General features: G+C 49.8%; 1 protein-coding gene across 1 annotated transcript in view; it reads left to right on the top strand.

Annotated features, from left to right (window-relative positions):
* The first annotated feature begins 9,188 nt into the window (after positions 1-9,188).
* Positions 9,189-21,599, top strand: part of PROM2 (prominin 2) — a 33,493-nt gene continuing 21,082 nt past the window's right edge. Inside the window, exons 1-3 of the mRNA XM_055107685.2 lie at positions 9,189-18,789; positions 19,145-19,258; positions 20,006-21,454. Of these exons, the coding sequence (XP_054963660.1) occupies positions 21,211-21,454 (244 nt within the window). The 5' untranslated portion in view covers positions 9,189-18,789; positions 19,145-19,258; positions 20,006-21,210. The remainder of the gene's footprint in view (positions 18,790-19,144; positions 19,259-20,005; positions 21,455-21,599) is intronic.

Below are 21,599 nucleotides of genomic sequence, written 5' to 3'. Positions count from 1 at the left end.
GTTTCTGTCAGGTTTGTCAAAGATCAGATAGTTGTAGATATGTGGCATTATTTCTGAGGGTTCTGTTCTGTTCCATTGGTCTATATATCTGTTTTGGTACCAGTACCATGCTGTTTTGGTTACTGTAGCCTTGTAGTATAGTTTGAAGTCAGGTAGCGAGATGCCTCCAGCTTTGTTCTTTTGGCTTAGGATTGACTTGGCGATGTGGGCTCTTTTTTGGTTCCATATGCACTTTAAAGTAGTTTTTTCCAATTCTGTGAAAAAAGTCATTGGTAGCTTGATGGGGATGGCATTGAATGTATAAATTACCTTGGGCAGCATGGGCATTTTCACAATATTGATTCTTCCTACCCATGAACATGGAATGTTCTTCCATTTGTTTGTATACTCTTTTATTTCATTGTGCAGCGGTTTGTAGTTCTCCTTGAAGAGGTCCTTCACGTCCCTTGTTAGTTGCATTCCTAGGTATTTTATTCTCTTTCAAGCAATTGTGAATGGGAGTTCACTCATGATTTGGCTATCTGTCTGTTATTGGTGTATATGAATGCTTGTGATTTTTGCACATTGATTTTTTATCCTGAGACTTTGCTGAAGTTGCTTATCAGCTTAAGGAGATTTTGGGCTGAGACGATGGGATTTTCTAGATATACAATCATGTCATCTGCAAACAGGGACAGTCTGACTTCCTCTTTTCTTAATTGAATACCCTTTATTTCTTTCTCCTGCCTGATTGCCCTGGCCAGAACTTCCAACACTATGTTGAATAGGAGTGGTGAGAAAGGGCATCTCTGTCTTGTGCCAGTTTTCAAAGGGAATGCTTCCAGTTTTTGCCGATTCAGTATGATATTGGCTGTGGTTTTGTCATAGATAGCTCTTATTATTTTGAGATACGTCCCATCAATACCTAATTTATTGAGAGTTTTTAGCATGAAGCGTTGTTGAATTTTGTCAAAGGTCTTTTCCGCATCTATTGAGATAATCATGTGGTTTTTGTTGTTGGTTCTGTTTATATGCTGGATTACGTTTATTGATTTGCATATGTTGAACCAGGCTTGCATCCCAGGGATGAAGCCCACTTGATCATGGTGGATAAGCTTTTTGATATGCTGCTGGATTCGGTTTGCCAGTATTTTATTGAGGATTTTTGCGTCGATGTTCATCAGGGATATTGGTCTAAAATTCTCTTTTTTTGTTGTGTCTCTGCCAGGCTTTAGTATCAGGATGATGCTGGCCTCATAAAATGTGTTAGGGAGGATTCCCTCTTTTTCTATTGATTGGAATAGTTTCAGAAGGAATGGTACCAGCTCCTCCTTGTACCTCTGGTAGAATTCGGCTGTGAGTCCATCTGGTCCTGGACTTTTTTTGGTTGGTAAGCTATTAATTATTGCCTCAATTTCAGAGCCTGTTATTGGTCTATTCAGAGATTCAACTTCTTCCTGGTTTAGACTTGGGAGGGTGTATGTGTCGAAGAATATATCCATTTCTTCTAGATTTTCTAGTTTATTTGCATAGAGGTGTTTATAGTATTCTCTGATGGTAGTTTGTATTTCTGTGGGATCGGTGGTGATATCCCCTTTATCATTTTGTATTGCATCTATTTGATTCTTCTCTTTCTTCTTTATTAGTCTTGCTAGCGGTCTATCAATTTTGTTGATCTTTTCAAAAAACCAGCTCCTGGATTCATGGATTTTTTGAAGGGTTTTTTGTGTCTCTATATCCTTCAGTTCTGCTCTGATCTTAGTTATTTCTTGCCTTCTGCTAGCTTTTGAATGTGTTTGCTCTTGCTTCTCTAGTTCTTTTAATTATGATGTTAGGGTGTCAATTTTAGATCTTTCCTGCTTTCTCTTGTGGGCATTTAGTGCTATAAATTTCCCTCTACACACTGCTTTGAATGTGTCCCATAGATTCTGGTATGTTGTGTCTTTGTTCTCGTTGGTTTCAAAGAACATCTTTATTTCTGCCTTCATTTCGTTATGTACCCAGTAGTCATTCAGGAGCAGGTTGTTCAGTTTCCATGTAGTTGAGCAGTTTTGAGTGAGTTTATTAATCCTGACTTCTAGTTTGATTGCACTGTGGTCTGAGAGAAAGTTTGTTATAATTTCTGTTCTTTTACATTTGCTGAGGAGTGCTTTACTTCCAACTATGTGGTCAGTTTTGGAATAGGTGTGGTGTGGTGCTGAAAAGAATGTATATTCTGTTGATTTGGGGTGGAGAGTTCTGCAGATGTCTATTAGGTCTGCTTGGTGCAGAGCTGAGTTCAATTCCTGGATATCCTTGTTAACTTTCTGTCTCATTGATCTGTCTAATGTTGACAGTGGGGTGTTAAAGTCTCCCATTATTAATGTGTGGGAGTCTAAGTCTCTCTGTAGGTCTCTAAGGACTTGCTTTATGAATCCAGGTGCTCCTGTATTGGGTGCATATATATTTAGGATAGTTAGCTCTTCTTGTTGAATTGATCCCTTTACCATTATGTAATGGCCTTCTTTGTCTCTTTTGATCTTTGTTGGTTTAAAGTCTTTTTTTATCAGAGACTAGGATTGCAACCCCTGCCTTTTTTTGTTTTCCATTTGCTTGGTAGCTCTTCCTCCATCCCTTTATTTTGAGCCGATGTGTGTCTCTGCACTTGAGATTGGTTTCCTGAATACAGCATGCTGATGGGTCTTGACTCTTTATCCAATTTGCCAGTCTGTGTCTTTTAATTGGAGCATTTATCATTTAAGGTTAATATTGTTATGTGTGAATTTGATCCTGTCATTATGATGTTAGCTGGTTATTTTGCTCGTTATTTGATGCAGTTTCTTCCTAGCCTTGATGGTCTTTACAATTTGGCATGTTTTTGCAGTGGCTGGTACTAGTTGTTCCTTTCCATGTTTAGTGCTTCCTTCAGGAGCTCTTTTAGGGCAGGCCTGGTGGTGACAAAATCTCTCAGCATTTGCTTGTCTGTAAAGGATTTTATTTCTCCTTCACTTATGAAGCTTAGTTTGGCTGGGTATGAAATTCTGGGTTGAAAATTCTTTTCTTTAAGAATGTTGAATATTGGCCCCCACTCTTTTCTGGCTTGTAGAGTTTCTGCCGAGAGATCAGCTCTTAGTCTGATGGGCTTCCCTTTGTGGGTAACCCGACTTTTCTCTCTGGCTGCCCTTAACATTTTTTCCTTCATTTCAACTTTGGTGAATCTGACAATTATGTGTCTTGGAGTTGCTCTTCTTGAGGAGTATCTTTGTGGTGTTCTCTGTATTTCTTGAATTTGAATGTTGGCCTGCCTTGCTAGACTGGGGAAGTTCTCCTGGATAATATCCTGCAGAGTGTTTTCCAACTTGGTTCCATTCTCCCTGTCACTTTCAGATACACCAATCAGACATAGATTTGGTCTTTTCACATAGTCCCATATTTCTTGGAGGCTTTGTTCATTTCTTTTTATTCTTTTTTCTCTAAACCTTCTCTTCTCGCTTCATTTCATTCATTTTATCTTCCATCACTGATACCCTTTCTTCCAGTTGATCGAATTGGCTACTGAGACTTGTGCATTCATCATGTAGTTCTTGTGCCATGGTTTTCAGCTCCATCAGGTCCTTTAAGGACTTCTCTGCATTGGTTATTCTAGTTAGCCATTCGTCTAATCTTTTTTCAAGGTTTTTAACTTCTTTGCCATGGGTTTGAACTTCCTCCTTTAGCTCGGAGTAGTTTGATCATCTGAAGCCTTCTTCTCTCAATTTGTCAAAATCATTCTGTGTCCAGCTTTGTTCCATTGCTGGTGAGGGGCTGCATTCCTTTGGAGGAGGAGAGGCGCTCTGATTTTAGAATTTTCAGTTTTTCTGCTGTTTTTTCCCCATATTTGTGGTTTTATCTACCTTTGGTCTTTGATGATGGTGACGTACAGATGGGGTTTTGGTGTGGATGTCTTTTCTGTTTGTTAGTTTTCCTTCTAACAGGACCCTCAGCTGCAGGTCTGTTGGAGTTTGCTGGAGGTCTACTCCAGACCCTGTTTGCCTGGGTGTCAGCAGTGGAGGCTGCAGAACAGCAGATAGTGGTAAACAGCAAATGTTGCTGCCTGATCATTCCTCTGGACGTTTTGTCTCAGAGGAGTACCCGGCCATGTGAGGTGTCAGTCTGCCCCTACTGGGGGGTGACTCCCAGTTAGGCTACTCGGGGGTCACGGACCCACTTGAGGAGGCAGTCTGTCCATTCTCGGATCTCCAGCTACATGCTGGGAGAACCACTGCTCTCTTCAAAGCTGTCAGACAGGGACATTTAAGTGCAGAGGTTTCTGCTGCCTTTTGTTTGGCTATGCCTTGCCCCTAGAGATGGAGTCTACAGAGGCAGGCAGGCCTCCTTGAGCTGTGGTGGGCTCCACCCAGTTCGAGCTTCCCTGCTGCTTTGTTTACCTACTCAAGCCTCAGCAGTGGTGGGTGCCCCTCCCCCAGCCTGACTACCACCTTGCAGTTTTATCTCAGACTGCTGTGCTAGCAATGAGCGAGGCTCCGTGGGCGTAGGACCCTCCAAACCAGGCACGGGATATAATCTCCTGGTGTGCCATTTGCTAAGACCGTTGGAAAAGCGCAGTATTAGGGTGGGAGTGACCCTATTTTCCAGGTGCCATCTGTCACCCCTTTCCTTGGCTAGGAAAGGGAATTCCCTGACCCCTTGCACTTCCCGGGTGAGGTGATGCCTCGCCCTGCTTCGGCTCACACTTGGTGTGCTGCACCCACTCTCCTGCACCCACTGTCCAACAATCCTCAGTGAGATGAACCTGGTACCTCAGTTGGAAATGCAGAAATCACCCATCTTCTGCGTCGCTCACGCTGGGAGCTGTAGACTGGAGCTGTTCCTATTTGGCCATCTTGGCTCCACTCGAGGCAAATTTACTTCTGCAGAAGGGTGCTGCTCACTCTTGTCACTGCGAGAGCACACTAAACAAAGGAGGGAAGGGGTTTTTATCCCTAATGCAGTCAGTCCCTGCTACTGTTGTCCAGTCCCCACTGCCTGGAGTTGGATGGCACAATCTAAGCTGATCCTGATTGGCTACTTCTAATGGAGCAAGGGTTGGGGGCTACAGCAGTGGGAAGAGCAGTTTTGAAACTAAGGGTGCCAAATAAGGAACAGATGTGGATTGTTATAAATTGGGAATGGACGTGGGTTACAGATTGGGAACAGATGTGGGTTACAGATTGGCAATGGCTGGAAGGTTGTTTACCGTAACTAGGGGCAAGGAGGCAAAGAAGTTAGGCTTTGAAAATAGAGGACAAAGAACGAGGGAGTTGAAAAAGTGGAACCTTTGAAGAGGAATTCACTGTATCCAACACCTGGATCCCTTGACTAGGCACAACAGACACAATGCCTGACTCCGTAAGAATTCCTACCTCTCCCAGGGCCCCGTCCATAGGTTCTAGAGCAAATGGGGCATCTTAACCTTTTAGGGTCCCATCCTCATCACCAGAAACTGTAGGGAGGGCAAACCTTTTCCTCCACCTGTTAGGATTTCTGCTGGGCCTGAGAATGAGATTGACATCAGACAGATTAACAGGAGAAAAGCAAACACATTTATGTAAGTTTTACATAACATGGGAATTCTCATAAGGGATCAAAGGCTGAAAGAAATGGCAAGACCTGCCTGCGTGTGTATCAGGTTAGACAAGGAGAAGCGATTGCAGAGAATAACTGGATATGTGGCGAGGTGCAAGGGAGAGAATTACTTTAACAAGGTCTGTTTGCAGGGAATTCTCTTGGCGGCAACTCCCCACTGAAGAATGTTCCTTTCTTCTGGAGAAAGGAGGGCACCTTTCATGTGGGAGTTTTTGTCTCCTGTTTTCCGGGAGAGAAGGAAGATCAGAGTGCCCTTGTTGCATCTGCTGTTTTCAAGTTGCCTTAGCTTGAGGTAATCCTTATGTCAAAGTGGCCTATTTTGGGGTTGAATGTTCTGCCACTCTTCACTGGGATTGGAGTGTGTATGTGTGTATTTGGGGGAGATTGGAGGCTTGAGTTTGGCGGCTCTGACAAGACCCCAGAGATCCAGGCAGATGGAGGCACCACCATCTTATTACATCACCATCTCAGCACGCTGCTTCAGGGTCTCCCCCATGGAGAAGAAAGCCAGGTGACCTCACACCTACTTTGCTGTGCTTCAGCCAAGAAGTAACCCACTTGACTTTAACTTACAGCCTGCTCATCAGAATTAGCCACATGTCCCTGAGCCAACTACAATGGAGCCTGGAATATGCAATCTTCCCCAGCATCTGGGAGAGGAAAGTGAACATGGAGCATTTTCTTGGCTGTGGTGGCCAACAAACATTGGGACAGAACTTGATTGTAGGGGCACCAGTGGGAGGCGAGTGTTATGATCCGATGGCTTCACTTGTGATCTATTCTTCTTGATAATATAGGCTAAACCTGAGCCCTGGGCTCCAGGACAGGCAGTCTGCTGCCTTTGACTAACTTTTAAGTGCAGAGGTGCTGGGCTTCTCTGTAGAGGAGCAGCACTGCTGAATCACAGTGATTTTCCTGGAGAGAGAGTCCTAGGAGGGGATTCCAGCTGTTCCCCACCCCACCTGAAGCAAAGGCTATTCTTCCCACAGGAGTGCTCCTGGGGAGCCTGACACCACCAGGGAGGAGCCGCACTTAACCCTGGGGCTTCTTGTCAGAGCTTTGGTTAGGTGAAACCTGGATCCTGGAGGTGCCCTGGGAAGCTTCTGTGTCCAAGATTCACACCCAGGTCCGGCTGCTGCGTGGCTCCCAACATATCACAGAGCCAAGGCTCCTTCTTCCAGCTGGCCCATGTCTGAGTTTCTGCTTTATGCTTCTGGTGCTTCTCCCAGCAGCCTGCTGCCTGTTGCAACATGTGCTCACATGCCGCACTTCATTTCTGCGTCTGTACTCACCAGCTCATCTAGTTCCTGCTGGGCGCCAAACACACACCCACCCCTTTTTGCTGACCTTCTGTCCCTTCCTGGGTTTGCCACCTCCTTGCTTCACACTGACTTTGAAACAGTGTGTCTGGCCTCCGCGTTACCCGCCTTCTCCCTGATCTAGCCTAGATCCTGAATGCCAGCCATCCCCCTCAGCTCTTCCTCCTGGGCTCCATTCTGCTGACACTCATAATTCCTTCTTTGTCTCCCCTTCTTATCAAAGGCCCAATCTTCATTTGGGGGCACTTCTTCCCTCACCAAAGTGCATTCCTGGACATCCTAGAGCAGCCTACTTCACCAGGTTGTAATTTACACCACAGGTCCCCCTAGGACATTGCCAGTCTCCATGGAAACCTTGACAACAAAGCCAGTCTCCTGGGTTCTCATCCTCTCTCCCTCTGGGGACAAGAAGACTGACTGCAAGAGTAAAGGGCCCGTTTCTGTCTCCCTGGGCCCAGGCAAACTGCTGCCTCTGCCTCTGCTGTCTCGGGCCCTGCCTCATCTGCAAGAATGCTGCTCAAAAAGTGCCTGCTTCCTGCATGATGGGAGGTGGGATCACCAGCAGCTGATTGGTGAAGCCGGGGGTCAATCTCAGAGGTCAGCAAGGCCAAACCCCGCTTTGGCACATGGAAGACTGGGGTCCTCAGTGGCTCATGAATCCCAAATGAGAAGGTGAGGGCGGCCTGCAGCCCAGGTGGTTCTCTCTGAGTGTGCAGTGTCCTCTAGGCATCCCTCCAACAGTGACCTGCAAAGGGTTATGTACATGGAGAGGGCTCACATTCCAGCCCCAGACAGAACCCCATATGATGTTATCATCAGGCTACAAGTTTGAGTTTTCAGTGCCAGGATCTGAGACAGGAGGAGACTCATGACAACCCAGAAGAGGGAGGCCCTGCAGGCAGGCAGAGCCCAGAGAGATTCCCCACCACGGACACCTGTGAGGGCATCAGGAGGAACGTGATGACTGACATTCCTTCCTCTGTGGCACTTACCTTCCTTACCTCCAACCATTTGTCAAAGACCCTTACACAATTCTTTTTTTTTTTTTTTTTTTTTTTGAGACACGGTTTTGCTCTTTTTGCCCAGGCTGCAGTGCAATGGTGTGATCTCAGCCCACTGCAACCTTCGCCCCCTGGGTTCAAGCGATTCTCCTGCCTCAGCCTCTTGAGTAGCTGGGATTACAGGCACCCGCCACCATGCCCAACTAATTTTTATAGTTTTAATAGAGACGGGGTTTCACCATGTTGACCAGGTTGGTCTCGAACTCCTGACCTCAGGTGATTTGCCTGCCTCAGCCTCCCAAAGTGCTGGGATTACAGGCGTGAACCACCACGACTGGCCTCCACAATTCTTTTAGTGGAGATTCAAGGACAAAGGACAGGGACTGGCTCCCAGATTCCAGGTTGTGACCAGCAGCAAAGTGAGCAAAGGGACACTACAGAATCCTCTACTGTGCTGAGGTCTTCGATAGAGGAAGTTGCCTTGCAAGGAGGTGGGAGGGATGCTGTGGGATGGGCTGAGCCATCTAGTTGAATATGAAAGGAGAGGGCCTGGGGACCTCTAGGCAGAAGTCCCTGGAGTTCCTCATTTGCGACTGGTCATGCATCAAGTTCCAGGGCCAAGGCTGGTAGGAATGGGCCCCGTGCAGGCATTGGGGGCTCCCCTTCTCCTTCAGAGCTACATGGAGGTGTGGTGCCAGTCAGTGCACGCTCTAACGTATTTAAGTACCAGCAGAGTAAAACAAGAATGAAAGGGAAAAGAGAAGACATGAATTATTTCGTTTACGCTTGACAAGTACAGGATCCTATTTTAATACAACACAACTTATGGATATGTATTTTTATTTTCTTCAGTACTATGTCATTTGCTTCTAAAATACTTTTACTAATTGGGGACTAGGAGAGTAAAACTTAAATGTATTAGGCAGCAAGAATGCAAGTGAGGGAGAAGTGAGGGAGAACAGCCACACTTTCTGAGCTGTGCTCTGACAGGGAGAATTTGCTTGGTACACTCAGAACAAAATGCATCTACAGTCAGATAACCTCGAGACACAGAGGATGGCATTGAAGGCTTCATCCACACAGTGTCTACACTCCCTTCTCCCTGAGCCACAGAGCTGTGTCTTTATTCCAGGCAGCAGAGTGCCCGGCCGAAAGTTCATGTTTCCCACCCTACCTGTAGCTATGTGTGGCCTTATGACCAAGTTCTGGCTAATAAGATGTGAGTTCAAGGTCTGGGGATGACCTCTGGGAAGGCTGTTTAAAGGAAGTTGAGACCAGGAGGGATACACCTCCTCTCAGCCATCTCTGAGCCTGGGATGTGGAAGGGATGACTAGACCTTCTGCAGCCATTTTGTTCCTTGAAGTAACCACAAGGTTAGAGACTGCCTTAGGATGATAGAGTAGAAAGAGAGAAGGAGCAGGGGTTGTTGACATTTATGGTGCTGCGGGGACAGCCCTAGATTTTCAACCTCCAGTCTCATTTTACGTGAGAGGAAATATATTTCGGCTTAGGTTTCCCCACTGTTATTTGGAGTTTTCTGACGTATTCAACTGAACCTAATCCAAGAGATACTTGACACAGAAATCCCCCTTCTGGGAGACTCAGAAGTTATAGTAGCAAATTAAAGACAATAAGGAGCTTTATAATCAAGAAACCTATTATAGGCAGAATTCTAAAGATGTCCCTGGAGGACTCCTGTCCCTTGGCTATTCAATCAAATGTCATTCAAGGTATGGCTGTGACACGACTTTGCAGATGTAATTATGGTTACTAACCAGCAGACTTTAAGGTAGGGGATCATCCTGAAATATGTAATTGGTTCCAGTGTGAGTCATTAAATACAGATTAGGTAGCAGATGAGTCAGTCAGAGAGATGAGGCAGAAAAGATGAGAAAATATGGCAGATTCAGGAGTCAGAGAGATTCCAAAGGTGAGGAGGATTGGATGCACCCATGGCTAACAGCCAGCAAGGAAACAGGGGCCTCAGTCCTACAGCTACAAGGACCTGGATACTTCCAACAGCCTAGATTCTACCACAGAGCCTCCAGATCAGAGCCCAAGCCATCAACCCACACCTTGATTTTAGTCTTGTGAGACTCAGAGCAGAGGAACCAGCCAAGCTACCCAACTTCCTACCTACAGAACAATTAGATCATACATTTGCATGGCTTGAAGCCACTAAGCTTGTGGGGATTTCTTTCAGAAATAATAGAAAATGAATACAGAAACCTGATCACTTTCACGTAAAATATTAAATTTTTGGCAAAATAACACATACATTTGGTAAAAAATAAAACAGTACAAAAAGAACTATACTGCAAAATCAGCAAAACCCTGCCCTGCCCTTGCTGCCTGCAATCACACTTTCTTCTCTTAATTATTTTTTCTGATATTACCTCCATATCTCTAAAAAATGTTGCTGTATCTAGATTTGTGAACACAGACATTGCGTATTAACTTTCTATTATGAGAGAATCAAATGTAGCTCCTTCATCCTTTTTCATCACACTACAATTGCTTTAATATGTTTGTTTTTATTTTTTGTTTCTTTGGGTTTTTTTTTTTTTTTTTGAGAAAGTCTCGCTCTGTTGCCCAGGCTGGGGTGTAGTGGTGCCATCTTGGCTCACCGCAACCTCTGCCTCCCAGGTTCAAGCGATTATTGTGCCTCAACCTCCTGAGTAGCTGGGAATACAGGCATGCGCCACCACACCCAGCTAATTTTTGTATTTTTACTAGAGGTGGGATTTCTCCACGTTGGTCAGGTTGGTCTCCAACACCTGACCTCAGGTGATCTGCCCGCCTCGGCCTCCCAAAGTGCTAGGGTGTGTTACAGGTGTGAGCCACCGCGCCCGGCCACAATTGCTATAATATGAATGAATTCCACCTCCAGTGTTGGCCTAACTCTTGCAGGTGTACTATGATTGCATCTCTTTTCTTAGTCCATGTTATAAAATTTCCCTGTTTGGTAACTTGCATAATTTACTAGACACATATTTTTATTTCCAATACTCCATCAGGCACTTTCTACAGAGTTTTCCTTTATTCTAGAATCCCTATCCCCAGGTATCCCTCTTTCCCTTCCATCCACACACACACACACACACACACACCGCTCCTCTCCCACTCTAATCTGGTCTGGGTGGTCTCCAAGTTACGTAAACAGCTGGTTGTCATCCTGAGGTGTCTCTGCCTCTCTTTTGGCATGGATTCGCTGTTTCCTGATTCCTGTATCTTTCTTATTCTTGGCTTGTGCCACCATTTGTGAGGAATACATCCTCTAGGAAGTTCTACAAAAAAGAATGCAGGATATATTAATGTTTTAGGTTCTTTAGGTCTAATACTGCCATCTTTATGCCACTGAAATGGTAATTTGGCTGGTTATAACAGTCTGAGGGAAGATCATGTGGCCTCTGCATTTGGAGGCCCTCGATCCACACTGTTCTGCATTTGGAAGTGCTGCTGCACTGTCTTCTGCACTGGGAAGTCGCTGATGCACTGTCTGACATATTAGGAAGGCACTGCTCTGCCGTCTCTGCATTTGGGGGCACTGTTCTGCTGTACTCGGCATTTGGATGTTACTGCTCACTGTACTCTAGCTGGAGGCACGGCTCCAGCGTTCTCTGCATTTGGAAGGAAACATTCCAGTGTTTTCTGCAGTGGGAAGCCCTTGTTCCATCCTTCTGTGGATGTGGAAGGCACTGCTCTGCTTGTGTGTTTGGGGGACACTGTTTTGCTGCTCTCTTCTTTACCATCATCTTCATCTGCAGGCACAAACCCTGTCTTCTGCTGTGGAGCCACTGCCTCCCTGCCCTTTGCAGGCTGAGGCACTGCTCCACAACTACTGCTTCCCTTTGGAGTCAATGCTCCCCTGTCGTCTGCACTGACCTGGGACTGCTTGGCGGTCTTATGTATTTAAAGAGACAGCATTCCCTCTTTGCTCTGTATGTGGGAAGGCTCACAACCCACACTGTTGTATTGGGAGGCAGGGCTCCCATGCCCCTTGCACTTGGCTGTCTCTGCTGCTCTCTCACTTTCATCTGGAGTCACTGCTTCCCTGCCCAGTGCATTTGGAAGGCACAGCTGCCCTGTCCTCTGCCTTTGGTGGAACTGCCTCACTCCACTGTGCGCTTCCATGGGCCTGCCCCTTGTCCCCTGCATGTGGAAGGCACGGCTCCACTCTCCTCTACATTTGGAGGCATTTCACTGTGATCTGCCGTTGGGGACACCACTCCATTTACCCTGTGGTTTGGTTTGGATCTATGTCCCCTCCAAATCTCATATTGAAATGTAATCCCCAATGTTGGAGGTGGGGCCTGATGGGAGGACTGGATCATGGGGACATATCCTTCATGGATGGCTTAGTGCCGTCCCCTTGGTAATGAGTGAGTTTTTGCTGTGAGTTCACGTGAGATCTGGTTGTTTAAAGGTGTCTGGCACCTTCCCCTTCTCTCTCTTGCTCCCGCTCTCGCCATGTGACCTGCCTGCTCCCCCTTTACCTTCCGCCAGGAGTGAAAGCTCTCTGAGTCCTCCCCAGAAGTTGAGCAAATGCTGGCACCCAGCTTTGTGTACAGCCCACAGAACCGTGGGCAAGTTACATCTCTTTTCTTTTCTTTCTTTTTGTTTTTGAGGCAAAGTCTCGCTCTGTCACCCAGGCTGGAGTGCAGTGGTGTTATCTCAGCTCACTGCAACCTCAACTTCCTGGGCTCAAATGATTCTCCTGCCTTAGCCTCCCGAGTAGCTGGGACTACAGGTGTGAAACACCATGCCCGGCTAATTTTTGTATTTTTAGTAGAGACGGGGTTTCACCATGTTGGCCAGGCTGGTCTCGAACTCCTGACCTTAAGTGATTGTCCTCCCAAAGTGCTGGGATTACAGGCGTGAGCCACCGTGCCCAGCCTCTTTTCTTTATAAATTGCTCAGTCTCAGGTATGCCTTTATGGCAATGCGAAAACAGCCTAACATACCCTGTGTCAGAGGCTCTGCCCACAGCCCTCCACATTTGGAGACATTGGAGCTCTTGTCCTCTGAGTTTATGTGGATGTCACTGATCCAATGTCGTCTGCATTTGGAGCTGCTGTTCCACATCATATGCTTCTTTATTTTTTTGAGATAAGGTCTTGCTCTGTCACTGAGGCTGCAGTGCAGTGGCACATTCAATCATAGCTCACTGTAACCTCGAACTCCTGAACTCAAGCAATCCTTCCACTTCCCAAGTGAGTCCTGTGCTTCTGGAAGGAATGGCTCCAACACTCCCTGTCTTTCTAATGCATTGATAATCCACTCTCCCGTGCATTTGGGGGGCCCTGCCCCACTGTCCTCTGTACTTGGATGTCACTGCTCCACTGCTGTCTTGATTTTGAGGTCCTTTCTCTGCTGTCCTCTGCATTTGGAACGATCAGCTGGAGTGAGGCAGGCATTCGCTGCAGTGGAACTGCTTTGGTCACTGACTTCATCTGTTTTCCTGCCAGCTTGGTAGTCCATCCCTAAGAGCTCCACGTAGCCTTGCTGGCCCCCAGTGGTCCCCCAGAGCACCCCATAGGCTGCCCAGACCTTGGCAGGGAGTGTCTGCATCTCTACACATGCCGACAGTGGGTGTTACCCCCTAAACTGCAGCTGCCCCCCAACTAGCTGAAGGCTTCCTGAGATATGTTCTGGGCCCATCTGCAGCCTAGGCTCCTCCCGGCCACCCAGCTGCTTCCTGCCCCACCCCTTGTGACAGCGTGGAGGGCACCCACCGTCTCCCACCCTCCTTTCTCATGCCTATTCCTTACTTGTGTGTATTGGTCCCTGAGGCTTGGTGCAAAGGCTACTTATTCTTAGGGTACAGGCTGTGGTGGACGTGGAAGGTGGGGGGAGAGACGGCCAGAGGCAGGAAAGGGATCCTGATGCCCCCTCACCAGCTCACATAGAAAGGTCAGGAGCTTATGAGGTGGGGGTGCCCCTGCCCTATAGGATAAGAGCTGTTTCCTGTGAGGGGGGCCTGGGGCTGCCCTGGCAGTGGCTCTTGGGCCTCCTGGCCCACCAGAACGTCCTGGCAAGCTCACAAAACTCACAAACACTGAACTCCACTTCTAGAGATTAGAATTTGGGAGCTCTGGGGCATGAGCCAGAGATCTGCAGGTGATTCTGACAGGCAGCCAGGTGGAGACATGGGGGTGAGAGATGAGTTTTCTTTGCAGCCCACCCAGAGAGGAAAGGCCTTTCCTTTCAAAGAGCCTCAGAAAGCAATGGTCCAGGTCCTTCCTGCTTCCTGGGAGATGCCACATGGCTCTACTTCTGAGGGGTCTGTGCGGTGGGTGTGGGAGCACCTGGGGCTCTTGGGTGTCAGGTGTCCTATGTCGTCTCCCATGGTCTGGGGAGAGCATGCACTTTTGGTCTGCAGAGTGCACCAGCTGCATAGGAAAGGGAAATGCTGCTGGGAATGGGACCCTGGAGGCCTGCGCCAAAGTGCCTGCGCTCGTCCTTCCATGCCTTGAACCAGGCGTGGGTGGCCGGGTCTGTAAGGCAGAGAATGTAAGTAAGAAGTGGGGGAGAAGGCAGGGTAGGGTCAGATCTCTGGCTCCTCTCAGTGTGGAAGATGGGAAGCCAATGCCGCTTTCCCCTGACCTTCCCATTCTGCCTCCTGACCCTTGGGGGCGGCTCTTGTCCTGGCTCGGTGCTCCTGGCCCTGCCTCATCTCACTGTCACTGTCCTGAGAGGGAGTCCAAGCTGCAGAGCAGGGCTGAGCAGTGCAGGATGACGGCACAGGCCCCAGCTGCCAGACCTTTGACCTCCAGGGCCATCTAGCCTTACAAAAGCATCCTGGGCATCTCGCCACATTATTAACTCACAATAACTTGCGGTCAGCTAATCCTTTATGGTCTTTCTGTTTCCACAAACAGTTGTAAGTCTGAGAATCCTTGAGTTGGCCGTTTCATCCTCCCTTTCGGGCAGTGGGTATGAGCCCCGTTCCAGTCTCTCCAGATCCCTTCCAGGCCTCCTCCTGCCATCGGGACCACACACTTTCCCCCTGGTTCTGTGCAGTAGGTGCTCTGATGAGACTGGTTTCCAGGTGCTGAGCAGGGCAGGCTGTGATCAGAGTAGGTAATGGGCCGCCAGAAACTTCCTTCAGGCTTTGGGTCTCACGTTTCACCCCAGCGTGGCACCCGCATCCCAGGCTCCAGGCTATGGTTGGGCAGGCTCATCTTTAGGCCTAGCCCTACCTCTTCCCGGGCCCCACTGATGAGAAGCCTCTGCTCTTCCACCCTGGACTCCCAGAACTATCTCAGGGACAAAGGGTGCAATAGAAAGTCTGTCTATTTCAGCTTGTTAGTGCAGAGCTCCTGAGGACCTGAGCAGGTCACATCGGGAGACTCCGGGGGCCCCACAGTGCTCGGGAGAGTTTGATGGACAGTGCTGTTGTGAGCCCCCAAGAGGCAGAAACAGACACATGGCCCCTCCAAAGGGGGAACACCAATGACCTCTCCTTCCACTGATGTGGGGGAAGAGACTGAAGGGGAGAAGGTGTCAGGTTAGGCCCAGCGGCTTTTGGCCAACGTGTGTCCACTGTCTTTCTAAGTCCAGTTCTAGGGGGGCTCCGTGATGCTACCAGACCACACATGGCTTCAGCAGCCTCGAGGTTCTGCACACCAGACTTCTGTCTCTGTCTCCTCCCCAGGGGTCAGGGCTCCAGGGCCCCAGGGAGAGGGGCAGCTGATGCCAGTGTCAGATGTGGCCTGAACCTAACCTTGAGACAAGCCCCCTGCTGATCTTGGAGAGAGAGGGCAGCCGAGGAGGCTCTGGGCAATGAGGAGATCTGGGTCAGGCTGGAAGATGCTGCTTTCCCATTTGACACAGAGGCCATGAAGAGGGGGCAGAGGGGACTCACCTGACCATGGAGACGGGGGAAGAGCACTCACCTGGCCATGGACCATGGAGAGGGAGCAGAGGGTACTCATTGAGGGGACTCACCTGGCCATTGAGAGGAGGCATAGCCTATCCCATGGGCCTGGGCTGCAAGGACTGAAGTTTTTAGTTGACCGGAAGCCTTCCTACAGCAGGTCTTTCTGGAGGATCTGTTTGATTGTGGCCTGCTTTTTCTAGAAACTCACCCTGCCACAGGGAACCAGAGCACAGCCATCCCTGCCTGCAGGGCCCCTGCCCTCCCAGTCTGACCACTTCTAACAAAGCTCCCTGAGGCCCTGATGTCCCGTGGCCTTCTAGTGCCTTACTGGCCTGCCGTCGCCGTCATGGGGACTCTCGACACTTTGCTGAAACCCTCACACACTTCCACACTTGGGCAGCCTCTGTTTGGGTTGCATCCCATCCTTACTGCCTGGAGAGGCTCATGAAGAAGGTCCTAGGGCTCACTGAAGAGCCTCCTCCCTTTCCCACCCCACCCACCTCGCCCTTCCTCACCAGGCTCACTCATCACAGCGGCACAGAGTTTTAGTTTGGGGATTCACCCATTCATTCTTCTTCTTTTTAAAAAATCTATTTATTTATTTATTTAAAGACCAGGTTATGAGACTGGCTAATTTTTTTTTTTTTTTTGTATTTTTGGTAGAGACAAGGTTTCACCATGTTGGCCAAGCTGGTCTTGAACTCCTGGGCTCAAGCGTTCCACCCACCCCGGCCCCCATAGTGCTGGGATTACAGGTGCCTGCCAGCAACCCAGCTAATGTTTGTATTTTTAGTAGAGATGGGGTTTCACTATGTTGGCCAGGCTGGGCTGGAACTCCTGGCCTCAAGTGATCCACCCGGCTTGGCCTCCCAAAGTGCTGGGACTATAGGCGTGAGCCACTGCACCCGGCCAGGGGTTTTGGTTTGTTTATTTTCATGGCCCTTATGGGGAACAAATCTTATCTTTAAATGTATTCAGATGTGCTTTTCCAAAGTTTCGAGACTGGAGAATATGCTGAGAATATGCTGGGTTCTGTGTTCAGGGCTGAAGAGGATGTGACGGTGAGTAAAACTCAGTCCTGTCTATGTGGGGGAGACAGACAGGTAAACGGGTAATATGGGGGCAGGTTTCATATTAAGGGATGCCTTGAAAGGACCCCTCACTCAGCCTAGGGGTCCTAGAGAAGGTGACCACGGAACCAAGCCTAAAGGATGAGCAGAAATTGGGTGAACGTGGAGGCTGGGGATAAAGAAGGGAAATCATGAGCAGGGCCAGGATGGAGGGGAGTGTGGTAGGGTGAGCCGAGGACTGCAGGATCTAGCCAGGGGAACGGAGAAGGGCTCCAATGTTGGAGGGCCCTGGAGACAAATTAAGGAGTCCAGTGTAGGAGCCGCTAGGAGGTTTGAAGCAGGGGAGCCTGGAGTCCATCTGCATTCACGATGGTCCTTTCTGAAGCAATACTCAGGAGGGGTGCTGGAAGGCTGGATGTCTGGCTGCATGCCAGAACGAGGGACAAGAAGTCAGGCAGGGACCCACATTTTGGGAGTGTGGTGGTCAAAATGCTCCAAAATATTCCCAGGAAGGCATCCCAGAGGCCTGTTCCCCCATGGCCACCATGTGCCACAAGCTTGGGCCCAGCCGCTATGCTTACTCCATATAAGGCTGTTGTAGCCAGAGGGCCCTGGTGGACTGGGAGACCCTGCCTCCGGTTGGGACCATCAGTTTCCTCCCACTAGGATGAAGAGTGTGGCCTGTGGTGCTGGTGGGACTCATAGTAGACCACCTGGGAGAACACATAGACTCAGATCGGCAGGGCAGCCCTCTCTGCCATGTTGGATGAGGAGAATCTATTCTGCAGAGGAGGCCAGCGTGCACTGGGGAGAGGCCCCGTCCCAGAGAGAGGGTCTGAGACAGACATGGGGGCACTTGATGGATTTCCTTTTCCGGGATCTGAGCCCTCCTGAGGGCCCTTGGACTCCAAAAGTGCCCTTGTATCTCTATAATAAATCCTCATGTTTCAAATTCTTCAGCTGACCTAAGTGGGTTTTTCATTGTTGCCATCAAAAATGTTGACTAAGACAGTGGCCGTGCGTAGCCTTGATGATCTGGTAAGTGGGTCTTTGTCCCCTTGAATTGGTTTAAAACTCATTCCCAGTGTATGGCATGGATAGCAGAGGCAAGAAAGAAGAGGAACCTGTCTTCTTGCCTGCTGTTTCCTTGAGAGTGTCTGAGCATCTTGCTGGTCTATTCCCAGCATGGCTGCGTGAGGCAGCCAGAGGGGCCCTGGGGCTTTCTGGAGGGCAGAGTTCCTCCCCTTGCTGAGGTCTCCATCTCTCCCCGCCTCTTCTGCACCTTGGGGCTGTGGGGTTTGGGAAACATCGATCTTCTGGAGATGCGTGAGTCAGGGTGAGCACGTGGCCCCAGGAGGTGTTTCCAGGGCAACCAGGAGCAGCTTCTCCTGGTCAACCAAAGAATTCCCCACGGAGGTCAGAGGGTGCCAGGGGTCAACAGGAGCAGAGAAAGTGCAGGTATGCCCAGAAAGATGTGAGGGAAAGGAGGGGCCAGGACCCCCCTTGGCCTCCCATCCCCACTTCCAGAAGCCCTGCAGCTGGGTGGCCTGCCCTGCCCCCCAAGGCCCTTAGTGGCTGCCCCAAGGGCACCCATGCTTGTGAGCAGCCCCCACCTGCCTGCTTGCTGGGCTTTTCCAGGGAATTCAATTAGAGCAGTGACTTCCTCGCCTCCTCTGCCCAACTCCAGGGCTGGATCCTGAACCCCACCTGCTCTCCCACACAGGGCTGGGGATGGGAGGAGGCAGGGGCTGACCGGTGGGTCTGATGATAAATTGTTTATTGGGATCCTGCTGGGGGGAAGGGGAGCTGTCCTGTCCACTCCTGGCTTGGCTGCTGACTCAGAATAGTCCTTTCTTCCATGCATCTATTTCTCCATCTGTTCAACAGGCAGATTCAGCATCTTCATCCCGCCCTGGGCTGAGGAAGAGGCTTGGTATGTTTTTGTTTTTCCTAGGGGAATTCTTATCTTCAAACTACAGTGTTTTTACCATACACACAAATAAAAACAATAGCAGCTAGCCAATGATTGGCTTAATTATGACAATAATTGAGAAGAGAGAGGGGGTGGGAGTGGAGCACGTGGGGCCAAAGCTGCTTATTTCCCAAGTCCCCAAGGGCTTTTAGTACTAACCAGGAAGCTGGGACCTGAATTCCCCCACCACTAGTGCACCCGAGTCAGAAGACACAAAATCGCCTAAGCGGCAGGTGCTTGGGTGAGGGCTGTGTCCATCTTGCTGCTGATGGGGTGGTTAGAAAGCCATCCCAGGGGAAGGCATTCTTTCTAACAGCCTAAATTGGAGGGAGAAGGAGAAGGGAGAAGCAGTGAGGCCCTGGAGAGACCAGCCCTTCCTCAATGCAGCCTCTGTGGAACCAGGAGCCCCCAACATAGATACTGGGTTCAGGTGAGTCGGGAGGAAGGGCTGTGGGAGGGCCTAGGCACAGCCTGCACTGAGCTTCACAACACAGTCATAGGCAGTGTGGCCAGGGGCCTCTCTGCACACCCTGGGGTTGGACCCCTACAGAAGGAGCTGGCCCTGGACCCTCCCTGGGGTCCACGGCCAGCTCCCACCAGACCTAGGGTGCCAGGGCACCCCTAGACTGTTCTTCACTGCATCCCTGATCCTCATCTCTGAATCACCCTTTGATGAAGCCCCACTTCCTGTCTCACCCCACTGTAACTGGACTATGCCTTCTACCATTGTGTTCTCTCATCCCCTGGCTCTGAGAAAGCCACAGAGGCAGCAATGGGGAGGGTAAGAGCTCTACTGTGGGCCCAGCCCTGATTTACACATAAGGCCCTAATTGCCTGATAACCCTACCAGGGACAGCAGGACATCCCTGAGCCTCTCACCCACCCTGCAGACCATCCTGAACTACTGCCCTGGGCTGAGCTTGGGGGTCCTGGGAGCCATGGAGCCAGCCCTTCTCTCCAAGGCTCCCAGTCAGGGGCAGGGAGCTGCCATGGAATCTCACAAACTTTGATTACTTATTTAAATACGAGTAACACGTGTTTAGTGCACAGAAATGAGGAAGTACACGTGAGCAAAAGAGAATGAAAAATCGCCGGCAACTCCATTGCAAAATGATTGCTGTTTTACACCTTCACTGTGTGTACTGATCTGTAATCTTCTTTTTTTTTTTTGAGACAGATTCTCGCTCTGTCGCCCAGGCTGGAGTGCAGTGGCGCGATCTCAGCTCACTGCAAGCTCCACCTCCCGGGTTCATGCCATTCTCCTGCCTCAGCCTCCCCAGTAGCTGGGACTACAGGCGCTCGCCACCACGCCCGGCTCATTTTTTTTTTTTTTTGTATTTTTAGTAGAGACGGAGTAATCTTCTGTTTGAGGAAATGATCGCCATTTTACACCTTCGCTGCGTGTGCTGGTCTGTAATCTGCTATTGGCGGAAATGATCACCGTTTTACACCTTCACTGCGTGTGCTAGTCTGTAATCTGCTATTTGCACTTATGAGTGCATGTGAATATTTTTCAGTCACAAGAGACATTTCCACGGCATGTTCTTTAGCAACTGCCCAGTGTGTGATGTAAGAGGCTCATTTTGCTGGTTCCTCAGTGGTGGCTTTCAGGACTGTTTCTGATATCCTCCAGCCCTTCAGTGAATTTCCCCATGACCTGCTCAGCTACAGGCGACTTTCTGGGCATTGGGCATACAGCTGTTCACAAAACAGAGACCTGTGCAGACACGTTTCTGGTCATATCCTATCAGTTCTTTCAACTGCTGACTGGATGAGGTATGGCCAGGCCAAAGGGCACACCTCTGGGATTTGCCCTCCCAAAGGCCTGTGCCTGTCAGGGTGGGCCTCTGTTCCGGATTGGCCTGGCAGTGGGCACCGGGCATGACCTGCAGGGACAGAGCAGGTTCCAGATGAAGCAGGGAGAGCAAGCCTGGGTCCTGGCCCTGTGTCTCTGGTGTTATGACCATTTTGACCAGGGCTTCACCAAGCAGCTGTTTTCCCAGCTCCTAGACTGGGCTGCTGGGGCTGGGCATGGAACAGAATATTTGAAATGGGGCCATTCTAGGTGATCCCAAGCTGCTGAGGTGCCTTTTGGACCCAGCTGGTGGCAGCCGTTGCCTGCAAGGATCTAGGTGGTGGGGAGCCCAGGCCACCAAGGGCGGTCCCAGCCTGGCCCTGCCCCCTACCCTGTGCCTCCACCCCTGCTCTTCCTATGCTCCAAGGCAGGCAGGGAGGCGGGAGGCCAGGTAGCTCAGGAACCCAAACCTGTCGGGCAGGTTTTGAGAGCTGTGGAGAGAGGGACAGAGGCTGGAGAAGGATGCATGGCCTGCCCTGGGCTTGTCTGTTCCCTCCTGAGCCTGAGCCCCTTACCTTCCTGACCCCATGAAGCACGCACTGGCTCTGCTGGCTCCCCTGCTGGGCCTGGGCCTGGGGCTGGCCCTGAGTCAGCTGGCAGCAGGGGCCACAGACTGCAAGTTCCTTGGCCCGGCAGAGCACCTGACATTCACCCCAGCAGCCAGGGCCCGGTGGCTGGCCCCTCGAGTTCGTGCGCCAGGACTCCTGGATTCCCTCTATGGCACCGTGCGCCGCTTCCTCTCGGTGGTGCAGCTCAATCCTTTCCCTTCAGGTGAGTGTGCCCCTCCCCCATGAGGGCCTCAGCATTTGGGTCCCCAGCCCGGCTTCCTCTGTCCCACTCTGCCATGGGATGTGCCCAACCTACAAGCAGGCACTTGCCATCTTCCTGGGGTAGAAGGCGGAGGATCTGGGGAGGG

The sequence above is a fragment of the Pan paniscus genome, chromosome 12 (assembly GCF_029289425.2).
Source record: "Pan paniscus chromosome 12, NHGRI_mPanPan1-v2.0_pri, whole genome shotgun sequence".
Taxonomy (NCBI): domain Eukaryota; kingdom Metazoa; phylum Chordata; class Mammalia; order Primates; family Hominidae; genus Pan; species Pan paniscus.
Note: the sequence above shows the minus strand (reverse complement) of the source record. Positions and strands in the feature narration are given on the sequence as shown.